We start from the raw sequence: 16,382 nt of genomic DNA on the forward strand, positions 1-16,382 counted from the left end.
ATCATTTTACAACGATGGCGACAATGATAAGGATGATAAGGATGAAACAATGACAAGGATACTGTTCCAACAGGTTGCAGTTGCAGAGCATAGGATGCAGTGCCATCAGCTTGTAGAGCAGGTGGTGAGCGGTAAGAGAAGAGAGTATCAGATGAGACATGATGGCACAACAGAAATAAATACGCGACCTGTGGACAGACGCGACAAGGCAACCATCCAGAGCACGTGCTGTCTACAGCATGTGAGTTGAGCATGAATATGAACGGTTAGCGTGGAAGAGGGTGTCTCCTATGTCGGCTCTCATGACGGATCAGGAACTGGATCAGGAACTGGATGTCCGATATCGCCCTATATTCAGTGAAAAACATAAAGTATGACTAGAACAGTAAACACAAGTGACAAAAAAGAAGAAGAAGAAAAAGAAAAAAAAAAGAAGCCATGTCTATTATATCGGCCGAAATATCAACTTTTATAAACCCAACCCTGCAAACGCCAGTTCGCCTGCGACAGTTTTATATGCAATGAAAGAACATCTCAACTAGCAGAATGCCCTGATACAGCTCAACTCAAGCACCTGCAGCATCAGCATGCCTCTCCTTCCATATCCGGATTCTCCTTCGAATATCGCCCTCACTCTGCTGGAACGGATTTAATTTCCTATCGCGCACCATCGCCTGGATATTATCGCCGTGCTTCTCGACCAGCCGCTGAATCCACTCTTGCTCGCGCTGGCTCTGCTGCCGCGGCTTTCGCTTCTTGACAGCCTCCTCCTCCTGCGCGGCGCGCATCTCCAGCTCCTTGACGAAACTCGACTCAGCGGTCTTCTGATTCTGCCTGCTCGAGTTTTCCTTCTGCTCGATCTCGGTTAGAGGATCGCCCAGCGGATTCGAGCGCTTGCGCTTGCGCCCTGCGATCTCGATTTCGTCGTCCTCTTCGTCGTCGCGGATGACGCGCAAGATCCTGCCCGTTTCGGGATCGCGCTCCACGCGGACTTCTTTCGGGTCCAGCTGATGCAAGCTTGCCTTGGAGCTGCTGGTGATGTGCAGCGGATCAGAGGTCTGCTGCGCTGCAGTAGCGGCGTCGACACCTTTCGGCTTCTCGACGCCTCCGGTAGGAGCATTCAGTCGAGCCGTGAGACCAAGTCGACGGTAGTTTTGAGTCAATGTCAGATTCTTGTCCCTGATTGAACAATCAGTATAGATCCGGAGAAAAAGAAGAAAAAAAAAGGGTGGGAAACTTACCAATTCTCCGCAATCAGCGCATTGCCCAACACATTAATCTTCTTGTTCCCATGGCGCAGCAGCTTGCGCTTCTTCTTGATCTTGGGCACTTTTGCGCGATTCTTCTTCTTCTTCAGTACACTACCCATGCTGACTGCGCTTGCTAAGAGTTGGCAAAAAAAAGATGAAAATAAAGAGATAATAATTTCTGCTATTGCGGGCAAGCAGCGGGCTAAATAAAAAATTGAGATTATCTCTTATCGGGGTGGCTGTTTGCATTGCCCTCTTGGCATGTTTGCTGCCCTTTGGTCGCTTTCATTGGTGAATTAGTAAGGGTCATTATTACAGGTAACTAACTCCGTACGGGTGACAACTCCGAGTACGGAGACATTTATCATCCCCACTGCTGCTACTGCGGCCATGGTCCTCTGGCCGAATTGCTTCGCAATGGCCCTGGGAATATTCTCTTTCTCTTCCCTGCGCAGGCTGTCCCTGGCGTTTGTCGCTGGGCTCCTGGCCTTGTCTCTGCTTGCCGCAGCTGATGTACTCCCTGGCAAGACTCACAGCGACATCTCCATTGCGGGCCTCTCCGCCCCGCAGATTGAGGAACAGTTGCAGGTATCATCAATTATAATTGAATGACTCTATATTCAATTATACTGACGTTCTATTTCTAGCAATGTCCTCTTGTTCAAGCGTTGAACGAGCACAAGCTCGCGACGAAGCCGCCAACTACCAGTCTCACATCGCGCATTTTTGCCGTGCTCTTCCCTGGCAGCCCGGCTGTAAATGCGATCTTGGCGACTATATACATTTCCGGGCCTCCAAGTATGTTGTTTCAACTTTCGTCGCGCAAAAGCATTGCTGATTTCTGCAGATTTCCTTCTTGCACTGTGCCCGCCCAACATCGACCCGTCGTCTCTGTCGGTGATGGTCGCATTCGCAGTGGGCGGACTTCTTGGAGATACCCTCTTCCATCTACTGCCGGAGATCTTCCTGGGCGAGGACTCTCCCGAACATGCTCGTTTCGTGCTCGTCGAGCCGAACAAGAACCTCCTCTTGGGTTTGGGGATCATGGTGGGCTTCCTCACCTTTGTGGCTATGGACAAGACGCTGCGGATTGCGACTGGAGGTGATGGTGGACATGACCATAGTCACGGCCATGCACATGCTCATGAGAACGAGGATGCCGCTGCCACCACGGGCGCGAACACCAAGTCGCAACAGGACAATGGCGAACTGAAGCAGCGTAAGAACAAGTCCGGCGCCGGTGCTCCAGAGTCCAAGGGCAACGACGAGAAGGAAATCAACCCGAGCGTCAAACTCGGTGGATACCTCAATCTCATCGCTGATTTCACCCACAACATCACCGACGGGTTGGCGCTGTCGTCTTCTTTCTACGCATCGCCGACGATCGGCGCCACGACGACCGTCGCCGTCTTCTTCCATGAGATCCCGCACGAAGTCGGCGACTTTGCGCTTCTGGTGCAGTCCGGGTTTTCGAAGCGCAAGGCCATGGGGGCGCAGTTCGTCACCGCGATCGGCGCGTTCCTGGGGACGTTTATCGGGATCGCCGTGCAGGAATTTGGCGGCAGCGGAAGTGCCTCTGGCGCAGCAGCAGCAGACTCTTCAGCAGGATTGCTGGGCACAGGTCTGAGCTGGGGGGACATGCTTCTCCCTTTCACGGCAGGGACATTTCTGTACGTGGGCACTGTGGCGGTCATTCCAGAGCTGCTGGAAACCGGCAAGGACAAGGCAGCAGAGATCAAGAAAACCCTGACTCAGTTCGCGGCTATGGCTGTCGGAGCGGGGATCATGTTGGGGTATGTACTGGACGTGAGTCGATGTCGAATGAAAACTGCTAACGCGCAATGCAGGATCTCCTGGTCATGATCGTGGATCTTCATCCCGCTAGTTGGTACTGAGGGAATTTGAATTTGATGACAGGCCTGTCCTAATCATATTGCCGATATGATTATCTGATACAGATACCACCAGTCCGGATGTTTCCAAAAGATATCTTAGATATAGGCGAATGATCTAATAATAAAATCAATTAGAAAGATAGAAAGCAAGCATTCTCAATCTAGAACCCTATCTCATTTCTTTCTATTCCCGAAACCACGCAAATATCGTAGAAATGGCTTCATAAACAGGAAATAACGAGTTCAAGAAAGGAGCATTGACAATGTCAGGAGGAAAAAGAGATTAGAGACCATCTTTCGCGAGTTGGCTATGACAAAGGACAAAGAATGGACAATAATCAAGCTTCATCTCTCCAGGTTGAAGGCATCATCATCATGAACATCATCATCAACAACGGATGTAGACACCATTGCAGCCAAAATACACTACAGTAGATGCCACGCGAAGACGGAAGCAGGAACCCGGTCCTCTAGACTCTAGACTCTGGGAGTCTGAGACAGCTGCCATGGCTAAACAAGGGTATACATAGTACTACGAGGATGGAATATGTAAGAACAGGGCCAACGCTGAAGTCGAGCTAGCGTACCTCGCCTTGCTTTCCGACTGGATGCCATTATTAAATATTCATGGACGTCCCTTCTAGAGCAAAGGTTCTCCGTAGCCTGCATGACTATTGGGGAGAGCACCAAGGTGTCTTGTCTTGTTCTGGTAAATAGCTCGTGGGACCTCATCCCTATAGGTTAGCTGCCTGCATGCAGGAACATCCATGCAATAAATGCGGCGTCATCGGCGATCGCTCCTTTAGTAGCAACACTTGCGAAATGGACAGATGACAGGTCACATCTGCTGCTGGACAATGCGCCTTCTCGAGGAAATATGGCCGCTTAGAGACAGCTGCAGGCTGCAAGCTGACGGAAGGAATTCGCCGACCTAGCGGTGCATGTGTATGTACTCCGTATGGTAGACGTGAACGTTTCGAAACAGCGCAACGGTCGATGAAAGGGAGGATGGCCGGGCTCTCGAAGTTTCCAGAGAGCAACGGGAGCAGAAACAAGAGGAACGCCAGAACGAGGACGGAAGTCGAATCTCTGACATACCACATGGCTTGACTACACGTGGCTTGACTTGAAAATTTCTCACAGGGACGGAACTCGGCAAGAGGTTCATGGCTTCACTTTGCTGTATTGAAAAGAGCATCATTGTATTAACACCAGGACCTGCGCAGTTGGTTTTCTTGGCCCGGAGGATTCGCAGAGTACTCTGTACTTGGCGAAACCAAAGCTGCTGCCCTTCGAACAGTCGATTGCGTTGAACCGTGGACTGTTATTGCTGAGAGACAAGTGTACTGTACAGTATGTACAGTACATTCAAAAGATGCCTACCCATTTCAACAGCCGCAGTGTATGTTTTCAATACGAGCAGCAAAAAGATACGTACGGCTCAGGGGCACCTCTGACTTGGTGAGGGAAATCTGGAGCCTTTAAGTTCAGCCCCTTACTTCAGGCCGGCCGGCCACATGGCCACCGTCCATTCCACAGTACTCTGTATTCGTCATCGATGCCTTATCGAATCCTGCAAAATGCTGCTGTAAGCTTACTTCTGCAAAAGCACTCCGTATTAACCACAGACATGAGTCGAGCAAGGATTGGAATGGGCAGATGAGGCATGTCGATACGGCCTCTTGTTCACCTGGGGCGTCGATGGTTGGTTCAACTAGGTTGCCTTAGCGGGGGGTTTCCGACTACCTACAGCTGAATTCGACAAACTGGAGGGGATTGGCAGCGGCTAAGTGGTGGAAATCAGTGGCGATCAAATCAATCCAATGCGAGAAATACGACCGCGTGTGGAATGGTGATCGGATCGCATGATCCTAGCTCTGCGCTGCCCTGTGAGATCCGATGCCATAAGCAGCTAACCGGTAGGAAGAGATATTAATAAATTGGAAGTTTCCACCGGCAGTGTCCAAGGTTCTCATTGGCTCAGACAAGGTCAAGGCAGCTGAACAAGGCTGGCAGGGAGAATTTCGAAAGGAGAAACAGAGAGGTGTGCGAGAGGTCTCGGTTAACGGACAAGGAGTTACTACTGGCAAGTACCCCCCGTCCTCCATACAATAGTTCTGGCAGGAACCGGCGGCAACCGCATGGCATCCGCTGCGCCTCTGGAAAAAATAGAAAAACAGTCGTCGCTGATGCTCCTGCATCATGGAATGCTGCCAGCCGCGTGGACCTCGAGAGCTCTTCAAGAGTCGAGACCCTGCACGATCAGGCTTACCGCCATCCAATCTTTTCTATGTACCTGGCAGGCTGACAGCCTTGCATGGCATCATGCAAGGAGAGCTTAAAGCCTGTCTGATGTAGCACCTTCACCACGAACACATGGAGACCGACTGACAGGAGGCTTTTGTCTGCCAAGAAAGAGACTGTCACGTTGAAACCACGCGTTGGCGCAAGGGATGCAGTAAAAAAAAAAGGCCGGCAGTGTCGGCGCCGAAGTGGCATGAGGAGGTCCCTGCCGCATCTGGAGTGATAGTAGTAAGCACTCCATGGACTGTGCCCAGGTAGGTACAATACCTAAGTTCAATCCTGAGTCAGACTGCAAGTTAGTTAATTATAGTCCTTGTTATTTGTTTTTTTTTTCTATTATTTGAATTGAAATGAGGCTGACAGAGTTTAGCAGGTTGAACCGTGGATTCTAGAAGGCGATATTCAGGATCGGGCCGGCTGAGCCGCCCGGTATGCGGGGCCTGATCCAAGGCTGCGGAATTACCCTACACCAGATCCCCGAAATTGTTCAGGGGCTCTCGTTTCAGATAAGGACGACGATAGTACTCCGTACATAGCTCACTGTTGTAGAATGCGTGGTGCAATTCTGCTGGTGGAGAGTCTCGATGCAAGGACAGACTTGATGCAGCTGTCAGAGGCTCCACAGCAAGGCACTGGGGAGATATATTTGGATGTGACGTGAGCAATAAGTACTCAGGCTAGGCAGCTATAGAAAGACCACCATCCACGATTATATGATTCAAGTTTGCTTCCTTCCTCAGTAGTCCCTTTATTACAGTATAAACGACCGATCATCGCAATCACTATCCTCTCGACTGCCACCATCCTTGTGCACAACCAAGCAACCCGACAAATCCGACCATACACCACCAGCTGAGATCAGCTAGTGAATTGAGATTCGCCAGTCCAAGTCAGATTCGCTAGCGCAGGTCTATCGAGCTGCAAGGTTCCCAGGAGGGCAGATCAGGCTGGGGAGGCCTGTCCGTGTCACTGCTACTAGACCAGGGTTTGTCTAGAGCAAAAACTCTGCCCGTGACCGAGTTAAATATCTACCAGAATCCGTGGTCTGCCTTTCTTTTTTTGACACCGGCTTTTCCAACACGGATACGGAGGATTACTCGGTATAGAGTTTCCACTCGATATCCACCGACAACCGCACATTGTGATATTAGTTCGTTCCTCCGGCCTCCGACGATCTGCTATCGCTCACGAATCAGTCTCGATTGTGTTGGTGCATTGATTTCCTTCTTGATCTACCACCCGTGCAAACCATTGCCATCTCTCTCGGTCGTCCAGAAGAGGTAAGCCGGCTTTCACTTGGGTGGGATTTCGGAGGGGTGGAGGAGACTGCCGCTGCAACACTGCGTCATTTTCGCTGTCATTCAGTTCTGTTGTCACGTCTTCCCTACCCTATCACAATGTGGTTGGCCGGGCGGGCACTAGTTGACGGACAGATGCGGGGAGACCCAGGCTGGTGGGAGAGTCGCATTCCTGACTGAACTGGCCTGCAGCATGACTGTGAGGGGTGACGCATGGTGGCGTAGGCGAAGACTGTCCATCCACTCCGTCCCACGCTGTCGCTTGCTCATGCTGATACTGACTGGTTGAAGATCCCAAATCAGAGTGTACTGCATCCTGTCTGACATCCAGTAAGTAAGCAAATCTCCTCCTGCGGTTCCTTTTTTCCTATTACCCTTCATTTTCTCCATCCTTGGTTCGGTTTATATCCCGCGGTTCTAAGGTTGTGGCCCGTGGGTTGGTGGATTGTAACTTCTGTCCCTGCCGAAGTCCGGCTGGGGTAGGGAGTCAAAACAATACCAATCCTGGCCAATCCTGCATCCAACGTCTCCAGTTATGACGACATGTCCTGTATTATTCCGTTCTGTTGTGCTAACCAACGGTTCTATACAGACCCACCTGTCCATAGACACGACGGCCCATTGGCGTTACTTTGGTACTTCGGTTCCGCGCCAACTGCCAGGCTTGTAAACGGATCACCGCAGTCATAGCGAAGAGCAGCAGCAGCAACACAATACCCATTATCATTCCTGCCCTGATGACAATCTCTCCTGCCTCCTATACCTCCTCTCATTCCTCGACATCCTTCTACCCGTCGTCCTGCAGCTCCATTTCTCCTCCCCGCACCTGTAAGTTCCGCTCCTCCCTCTCTCTCCTCCCCTTTCGAGAATCCAAGGTTTGGCGGCCTCGGCCATGTTCCTCCCCTGCCGCCCAGCCATGCATGCACTTGCTCCAATTAGTTGTTCTTGGTTTGTTGTTTCAGGAGCCAAACATGCATCACATCTATCGAAAGTTAATCTTCCGTCTTGGTGCTGCTTTGAGCTTCTGCTTTTGTTCCTTGTTCAGCACACTGCATGCCAATCCCCAACTCGTTTACTTGCTTCCATAATCTACTGGTGTAGCAGCGGGAATTTCTTTCCTTCCACTTTCTTTTTCCCCTTCGAGTCGTTCGAGATTATTATATTAATGTATCGCAGACCCAGTGTCTTCACAGCGACGCTCTCATCAACCTCAACCTTACGATTTCCGCGCCAGAGACCATCTGGCAAGCCTGACCGCCACCCCCGTCTTGTCCACATCGTCCTTGCGTAAATTAACTTCGACTTCTCCTGTCACTTCTCCCCGTCTTCCTCTCGATACTCCACCCGCTTCCCCGACTGCCGTCGAGGCCCCCTACGTGTCGACCTCGGGTACCCAGCCCATTCCAATTCCTCGAGCAAACTGCAATCGCTGCCTCGACGACCTCCCTCTCACTCCGTTGACCGCCCGTTTTGATCAGGCTCATTTCTTTCCACCAGCAGAGCAATCCTCGCAGTCGCCGTCTCGGAACGCAAGACCGGCGAGAAAGAAAAAGAGCCGGGCCGCGCAATCCTCGTCCTCTTCAAAGACAATGCAGACCTCGCATGGACCATCGTTGGGCATGTCTTCTCAGTCGGGACATCCCCTGTCACCAAAGCGCTCGCCCAAACCTAGCCCTTTGCACCTGGGAAATCTGCCCCGTTTCCATCCGGCCGTCTACGAGTCATCAAACAGGTCCTCCAATAACCCGCCGCAGCAGAGATCACATGGCTATCGGGTGTCGTCGGGGGGCTCGCGAGATGCGCTGCGACAGTATCGCGAGCTGATAGCCGCCAGCGTCGCTCCCCCGTCTAGTGCCTCGCCCACCAGCTTCTCTAAGCCGTCAGCACCGCGACTCGATCCGCTCGGCAGTCCGGGTCCTGTCACGCCGCTGACTCTGGAGGAAGCAGATAGTTACATGGCCGCTGGATCGGCCAGCAAAGACGATTCCTCACGCAATCACCAGGAGGAGAGATTATCCGAACGGGATGAGCGGTTCGTATCGCCACGGTCGGATTCCAAGGGCCGGTGATGGCGATGATCTGTGCGGTTGGGAAGATATCCTTCTGAGATCCAGAAGGAACAAACAATTGAGCTCTCGCTGTGCAAACCTGAGGAGCCTGATGCTCCCGAGATGGCCATGTTGCGGTCTGGTTACAGGCAACATGGGTGATTGTGTTGTCACGTCTCGACACGCACCATGATGAAACTGCAAAAGCGATCCATATTATAATTTGTATATTGACCACCCACCATCAAAAGGTGTGGTCCTGGTCCTGGCTTTCTTTCAGAACTTTCTTTTTCTCGATGTGGCGGACGTTTATGTCCCGTCCACGACTGTTTATCTTATACCCCATTTGTTTGATACAGCATATCCAGCTTTATCTTGTATTTCGAGTTTTTCTTGGCATAAAATGCACTGCATTGAACTGTGCATTTCGGTTATGGAGCTTTGTTTATACATACCGAAAAGGAATGTTTTCCCAGCCTGATGGTTATGCGAGCCATCAGTACGTTGCAGCAGGATTTGCAGTACAACTGGGTTAGAAAATCGAGGAAATCAAACACTGACCTTGCAGATGGCCTTGAGGATAAAGATGATCCAGCGTACAGAGTAGACCCATCCAGATTGTCACTAAATTAAAGCAAACCCGAAAGTGATAGGTAATTACAGGGCGGGGGTGGCATCCTCTTAGCTCCGCTCGGAATTGTCCCTCTTCGCCGGAGCTGGACCCTCTCTCCCCGGCCCGCCGCCCGCCGCCCGCCGCAGTCGGAGATCCCAGATGGTATCACTCTGCGCAATTGTTCTTATTTCTTTCTGCCTGTTCTATTACTGTTTGCTCACATTGAATCTTTCTTCTGTTTTTCTTCTCTCTCTTCTGCGACATTTTGTCTGCTCTCTTCACCGCAGTAATTGGTAATCATTGCAGCAGATACATATCGGAGCAGAGCAGAACACACGTGAGAAAAGAAGAAAGATAAGCATACTAAGCACTACGAAGGGAAATCTATTCTCATCTTTCCCCCTTTTCAACTGTATTTTTTTTCCCCTCTCTTTGATTAATGATTCCATCGATGGAGAAAAAATTGCAATCGCAATAATATCCCCCCCCCCCTTCCGCCGGCAATGTCTTCTTCTACGAGTATGGAACAACCACCTCCAACTCCAACGACTGCTCCTCCGACTACTCCCGCGCTACGCGAAGGAAGTAATAATAATGGGAATGGTGGTGCTGATTCAACGCCATCAACCAAGAACAAGCCGAAACGAGATTACAAGGGGTTTGTGGCGGGGGTGTTTTCGGGGATTGCGAAGTTGAGTGGTGCGTTTATTATCCTCAGTCTACTATCTAGATATACTTGAAGTAACAAATGGTTAACTTGTTTTATGGGTGATGATAGTGGGCCATCCGTATGTTTCCTTCCATTGCGGTTTTTTTTTTTGTCACTCGCGAAATCACAATGACGACAAGACGACCCGAATGACATCCGTTGACCGAGACTGATTATGGAGCTGGTTTAGATTCGATACGGTCAAAGTCCGTCTCCAAACGACCAAGGATGCCCACTTCAAGGGCCCGCTGGATTGCGTCCTGCAGACGGTGCGCAAAGAGGGCGTGTCGGGACTGTACAAGGGAGCTACGCCCCCGCTGGTCGGGTGGATGGTGATGGATTCTGTGTGAGCATACACTTTTCGAGATATACGCCGCCTAGTGTAGTGGACTGATTTGTCCCTGTTTTGCAGCATGCTGGGCTCCCTCACTCTCTACCGGCGACTGCTCCTTGAACACGTCTTTTCGAATCCGCGCATCCGTGATGCGGTGTCCTTTTCTCGCGGCCCGAAGGACCTCAACACTCTTCCGACGCTGGGACACGGTATTGCCGGCTTGATGGCAGGATCGACCGTCAGCTTCATCGCCGCTCCGGTGGAGCATATCAAGGCGCGGCTACAGATTCAGTACGCTGCAGACAAGAAGCAGCGAATGTACAGCGGGCCCATTGATTGCGCGACGAAGATTGTAAGCGAGACGCTTGCTGTTGATTCGCGAGAAGATGTGGCTAACACAGTTGACGCTGACAGCTCCGCACCCACGGCATCCCCGGTCTGTGGCACGGACTGTGCGCAACGCTCGTCTTCCGATCCTTCTTCTTCTTCTGGTGGGGCTCCTACGACATCCTGTCACGCCTGATGCGAGAGCGAACCAACATGTCGACTCCTGCCATCAACTTCTGGGCCGGGGGCATCTCCGCGCAGATCTTCTGGCTGACTTCATACCCGTCGGACGTGGTCAAGCAGCGGATCATGACCGATCCGCTGGGCGGAGCGCTGGGCGACGGGGAGAGGCGGTTCCGGCGGTGGAAGGATGCTGCGGTTGCGGTAGGACGCGAGGGGGGGTGGAGAGCGTACTGGCGCGGGTTTTTACCCTGCTTCTTGAGAGCGTTCCCGGCAAATGCGATGGCGCTGGTCGCCTTTGAGGGGGTGATGCGGTGGTTGTCATAGCAGAAGCTATTGAAATAAGGGAAAGAAGGAGAAGTCACGTATTTCATATCATACCCGTACCATAGACATATATATATCAATGTCAACACGGCCGTTTCAAGGGCTTGAGACAATTTCTAGCGACATCATTGGTGGCTGTGGCCATCTCAGCTATATATTTCGATAATCATCGAACAAAACGATATGTAGTGTATGAGAAAAGAGGCGGATAAAAGGGAAATAATGAGTAGAAAATAATAAGTCTGCAAAACGACCATTTCTGATTCTAAATCTAAATATGGATACAGGCTGAGAACAACTTGTGGTTCGTGACGCCGCATCCGGCAATGCTCAGCCACACCCGATCCGACAAGCCACATCAATCAGTCCACGACAGTAACAATCATAGTAGACATTCATCATAATAATAAACATAAGTAAATAAGATTACATCCTTTAATTTTAGCCATATCTATCAAGACGAGTTGTGTTGTGCCTACAGCAGGTTGGGTGTGATGTTTCGTCAGGGTGGCCATTTGAGTTCCCGGAATGAGATCTCAGAACGGCTACGGAGTAGTACTTGGCTACGCAGATCTCGAACCTCCACGTTTGTAACTTTGTTGCGGTCTCAACAACCTACCTAGGTACTTTTTTGTACCGGCCTGTCCTTCTGAACTTTTCCCTTCTTTTTTCTCTTTCTCTTGCGACTGTCTATTCCTCTTCACCTTCCGCTATGTAATTGTACGGCGGCCAATTTCCTGTTGTTGCCAGCTAACCAAGAACCGCCGCTGATCTCTCCCATCAATTCCTCCACCTTCGATCCTCTCGACTTCCTCTCGACTTCTCGCCTGGACTGCCGGCATGGCCGTTGCACGCTCTCTGCGACGGACCAGTCCCATCACCCTCCTCCTGGCCGCCCTCCTCGCCTTCGGCTTCCTCTTCTTCCTGCTTACCCCCTCGGCCTCGACCCCAGTCACGGTCCAGCAGAGACAGCAGGACGCTGCCGATCACCCGCTCTCCCCTCCGACGAAACCGTTCTTGAAAAATCAGCCCTCCCGCGCGAATGGCGAGAAGGCGCCGCCCCCCGTCGTGCACTACCACCTGAACGAGCTCAAGGCCACGGACAATCCCGCCGCGAATGGCGAGCGCGTGCTCATCCTGACGCCCATGGCGCGCTTCTACCAGGAATACTGGGACAACCTCGTCAAGCTGAGCTATCCGCACGAGCTCATCTCGCTGGGCTTTATCCTGCCCAAGACCAAGGAAGGCAATGCCGCCACGGCGGCGCTGCAGGCTGCCGTCGCCGCCACGCAGTCGGGCCCGATCGACGACCGGTTCGCGAGCGTGACGATCCTGCGCCAGGACTTTGACCCGCCCATCATCTCGCAGGATGAGAAGGAGAGGCACAAGATTGAGAACCAGAAGGTGCGGCGCGAGTCGATGAGCCGGGCGCGCAACAGTCTGCTGTTCACGACCCTGGGCCCGGCCACGTCGTGGGTGCTCTGGCTCGACGCGGACATCGTCGAGACGCCGCACACGCTAATCCAGGATCTGGCCAAGCACAACAAGGCGGTGATCGTGCCGAACTGCTACCAGCGGTACTATAACACGGAGAAGAAGGCGATGGACGTGCGGCCGTACGACTACAATTCATGGCGGGACAGCGAAACAGCGCTCCAGCTGGCATCGAAGATGGGACCGGACGAGATCCTGCTGGAGGGGTACGCCGAAATGGCCACGTACCGGTCGCTGATGGCGTACATGGCCGTCGAAGGCGGCGATCCGCACCGGGAGGTGCAGCTGGACGGGGTAGGCGGTACGGCACTGATGGTGAAGGCGGAGGTGCACCGCGACGGGGCCATGTTCCCGGCGTTCCCATTCTATCATCTGGTCGAGACGGAGGGCTTTGCAAAGATGGCGAGGCGTTTGGGGTATACGTGTTGGGGGTTGCCGAATTATTTTGTAAGTACCTAGTATATCCCTTAGCCTAGTATATCCCTTCTGCGAGGTTGTCTTTTACTGACTTTTTGTCTGTCACAGGTGTACCATTATAACGAGTGAACCAACCGACCAAAAAAAGAAAAAGCCGTTTTTTTCTTCTTTCAAACGGTTGTTGAATACGATTGTTTTTGTTTATTTATCTACTGGAGTTGTGTTTTTGGGCGTTCTTTTCTTTCTTTCCTCTTTTGCTTCTCGCATTTTTGCATTCTTTGCGCTGTGCGCGATGATCTAGTAGATCTCTTCATCTCTTCAAGATCAGTCAGTTATAACAACTTGTCAGTAAGTTTCATAGCATAACACCTCAAACAGCTAGTATATCTATCTAGCTGGTAGAAATAGCAGTTCTTCATAATTTTCCTTATTTTTCCCATTCCATTTATATGTCCTGTCCTGTCCTATCTCATCTTGTATTATTTGTTTTATTCCCTTGGTCTAGTCTGGTCTGGTCTGGTCTGGTCTGGTCTGGTATGATCCGATCCAATCCAATTCAATCCAATCTGATTTGATCAATATTTTATTTTTTTTTACGATTATTGTTGTTTATTAGCAGTTTAAACGTTTAACAGCTAAAATAACTAGTAACAGGAAGGCATGGGTATAGATTTCTGAAACACGAACTACCTATCACTATGCACAAGACAGTATGAACTTGTTTGTTTTTGCTCTCTTTCTCTTTCTTTCAAAAATCCATCATTGTTGAACAGAGAAGAAAGACATACTCATATGCAACCTTGGAGCAAATCCGGATTTCTTCATGGTTAATTGCATCAGACAAGGGCAACCCCAGTAACTGATTCGTCAGAAAGTAGACATTGTATCAAACGAGGGATCTATATACTGTCAACTCGTATTGTATATAATCAAGCAAGGCCGGAGCTAAGGCGCATTGTCCCAACGTGGGTCTTTTCAAGCACCCTTCGCTCCCTTTACAATAGCTAGATATCCTCGTGAACAGTCTGCTGTGTGCTCTAGATACAGCAAGGCTGGACTCGGAGTCGTTGAATGGTGTCTTTATGTCGAGTACATCGTTGTCGAAAAAAAAAATCTGAGTCAGTTCCATACCTCCCTTCAGATCAATATATTTCCATCAACATACTACATTCCAGAGAGATGCTGGAGACGGCGTATGAACCTTATAGCCATCGGGAGGTTTAAAGAAACACTTGAGTGAGGTTGTTGCTGTCTCCATGGTTTGTATATAATGAATCATGCTGACGAAGACGATGAAGATGATCTATGAAATTTGACAAAGAACTAGAACTCCTGGCTTTGTAGGACTAGACGATGGTTCGAGAAGATTAAGTTACGAGAAATCGGGACGATTGTCAGCCCGAAATCTGATAGTGTTGACGTGATTCCATCACTTCGTTGTCTCGGATAAGACCCTGCTACACGGCGAGGTGGGTTTGTTCCTCGAAGCTGACAGGTCAGCCGTAAGACGTAAGCTTTGAATCATGATATGGTATGCAGTGTATTATTTTTTTGCAATATATACGTTGGAGAAAGGTTTCCTGTTGCCACTGTGAGAGATAAAAATGGATCGAGGAGCCAGTGATACAGGAGATATTCTCGGCAAATAGTTGTTTTTAATTATTTTATAAGGGGAGATATAGGAGCCCCTCTATAATAGACATAGTTTTAGTATAGCCAGCTGAGGCCTAGGGCCTTCCTTATCTAGTCTACTATAGAATATAGGAGATATTTAGATAAAAGTAGAAAGAAATCACAGTAAGATGATTTTATTTATTTCTAAAGAACTATCTATCTAAGAAAATATCTAAGAAACTAAGTATATATGAAATAAGATATTAGAGATATCCTTACTATATAAATAAGTCTTAAATATATATAAAAATATAAAGAAGCAAAACTATCTATATAGACTCCTAGGCTATAAGGTTTTTTTTATTATTATAAAGTTAGAAGGAAAGGGTATTAGGCATGAATTAAATAGACCTCCTTTGGTGTTTACTGTATTAATTTTATATATGCTCATATATGAGGCCTCTGAAAAAGCTTACACATAGTATCAATAGTAGGGTACGGAGTACAGCAATATTAATGATGATTGAGAACATTGTCACGGTTGCTGAGCTGCAGGCTGCAGTGTTTTTGCAGAGATCCAAGCACAGTAACTGTTGACAGAGGAAGCTGGGTAGGAGCACACAAATATATATAATCTGATGCACTCATAATCTATTGTCAGCCGAAAATAGGTCTCCGAACCTACTGATCAAAGCAGAACCGCTTTCTCCCGTTTACCCAATACTTTACCTTCCTAATCCCGCAATTATATCATTTTCATTCAGCGCTCCTTTACATGTTAAAAATAGCTGTTACATCCCTGGTTTCTCCTAAGGTAGCTACTAGATAGGTCTCTAGCAGGCTATAAGAAGCCGCTCATTTCTCGATGTATTAGCGAGGAAATCAAACACTCAGGCAGTTACCGAAGACTGATTCCTAAGATCCGAATCTTCTGACTTCTATAAAGCATTTGACGTACCATAAGACTAGATTAGGCAGGAGGGTACTAGACTATACCCCGTTACAACTCTACTCTATACTAACCGTCCGAGCCTCTTTTCCACAGACGTCACGCCGGCGCCCGGCCTAGTCTAAGGACATACAGAAACACCAGGAGAAACTCAACCGGCCAAAGGTAGAAAAGCCATAAGGAAGAGAAGCATGTGGAGCCTATCTACCGAGTAAGCTATGAGGAGGGGGAAAGGAAATGCCACCGAGCCTGAGAGACTTCAATTAATAGCTTTGGCGCAAAACTAGCGGCTTAAGACATTAATTCACGAACCGCATAGTCCAGCGATAATAAGTTAAATAGCCGTATAATATATCTACGGAGTCAACATTATGATTCTCTTTGGTAACTTTAATAGCTATCAAACTTCGGTAAAGCCTCCGCCAGGTGTGTGACTTTATTACCCAATTAGGAAGGTCGCTATTCGAATAATTCAGTGAAGTCAATGCAAACAATGAAGACGATTGAGCGATTTATTCTGACTAATAACTAGAGCTGGAGCTACTAGTAGACAGGACTAAGAATAACAGAGGAAGAAGATTGAAATCAGGAGAAAATAGGCGGTGTATTAGGAGGTGGGGGGG

General features: G+C 49.5%; 4 protein-coding genes across 4 annotated transcripts; 3 read left to right on the plus strand and 1 right to left on the minus strand.

Annotated features, from left to right (window-relative positions):
* Positions 1 to 566: 566 nt before the first annotated feature.
* VTN77DRAFT_1980 (uncharacterized protein) lies at positions 567 to 1,369 on the minus strand (the record flags this gene model as incomplete). Its single annotated transcript, XM_069417771.1, has 2 exons — positions 567 to 1,179; positions 1,242 to 1,369. 2 exons carry the CDS (start codon positions 1,367 to 1,369, stop codon positions 567 to 569), a joined length of 741 nt encoding a protein of 246 aa, XP_069279766.1.
* Positions 1,370 to 1,667: 298 nt separating this feature from the next.
* VTN77DRAFT_1981 (uncharacterized protein) lies at positions 1,668 to 3,113 on the plus strand (the record flags this gene model as incomplete). Its single annotated transcript, XM_069417772.1, has 4 exons — positions 1,668 to 1,838; positions 1,898 to 2,048; positions 2,098 to 3,043; positions 3,098 to 3,113. The coding sequence occupies 4 exons, from the start codon at positions 1,668 to 1,670 to the stop codon at positions 3,111 to 3,113; spliced, it is 1,284 nt and encodes a 427-aa protein (XP_069279767.1).
* A 4,371-nt stretch (positions 3,114 to 7,484) lies between these two features.
* On the plus strand, positions 7,485 to 8,816 carry VTN77DRAFT_1982 (uncharacterized protein; the record flags this gene model as incomplete). Its single annotated transcript, XM_069417773.1, has 2 exons — positions 7,485 to 7,575; positions 7,924 to 8,816. 2 exons carry the CDS (start codon positions 7,485 to 7,487, stop codon positions 8,814 to 8,816), a joined length of 984 nt encoding a protein of 327 aa, XP_069279768.1.
* A 3,309-nt stretch (positions 8,817 to 12,125) lies between these two features.
* Positions 12,126 to 13,325, plus strand: VTN77DRAFT_1983 (uncharacterized protein; the record flags this gene model as incomplete). The annotated part of the gene is made up of 2 exons (XM_069417774.1): positions 12,126 to 13,226; positions 13,305 to 13,325. 2 exons carry the CDS (start codon positions 12,126 to 12,128, stop codon positions 13,323 to 13,325), a joined length of 1,122 nt encoding a protein of 373 aa, XP_069279769.1.
* Between the last annotated feature and the right edge of the window lie 3,057 nt (positions 13,326 to 16,382).

Source organism: Rasamsonia byssochlamydoides (assembly GCF_041956645.1).
Source record: "Rasamsonia byssochlamydoides strain NRRL 3658 unplaced genomic scaffold VTN77scaffold_15, whole genome shotgun sequence".
Lineage (NCBI taxonomy): Eukaryota > Fungi > Ascomycota > Eurotiomycetes > Eurotiales > Trichocomaceae > Rasamsonia > Rasamsonia byssochlamydoides.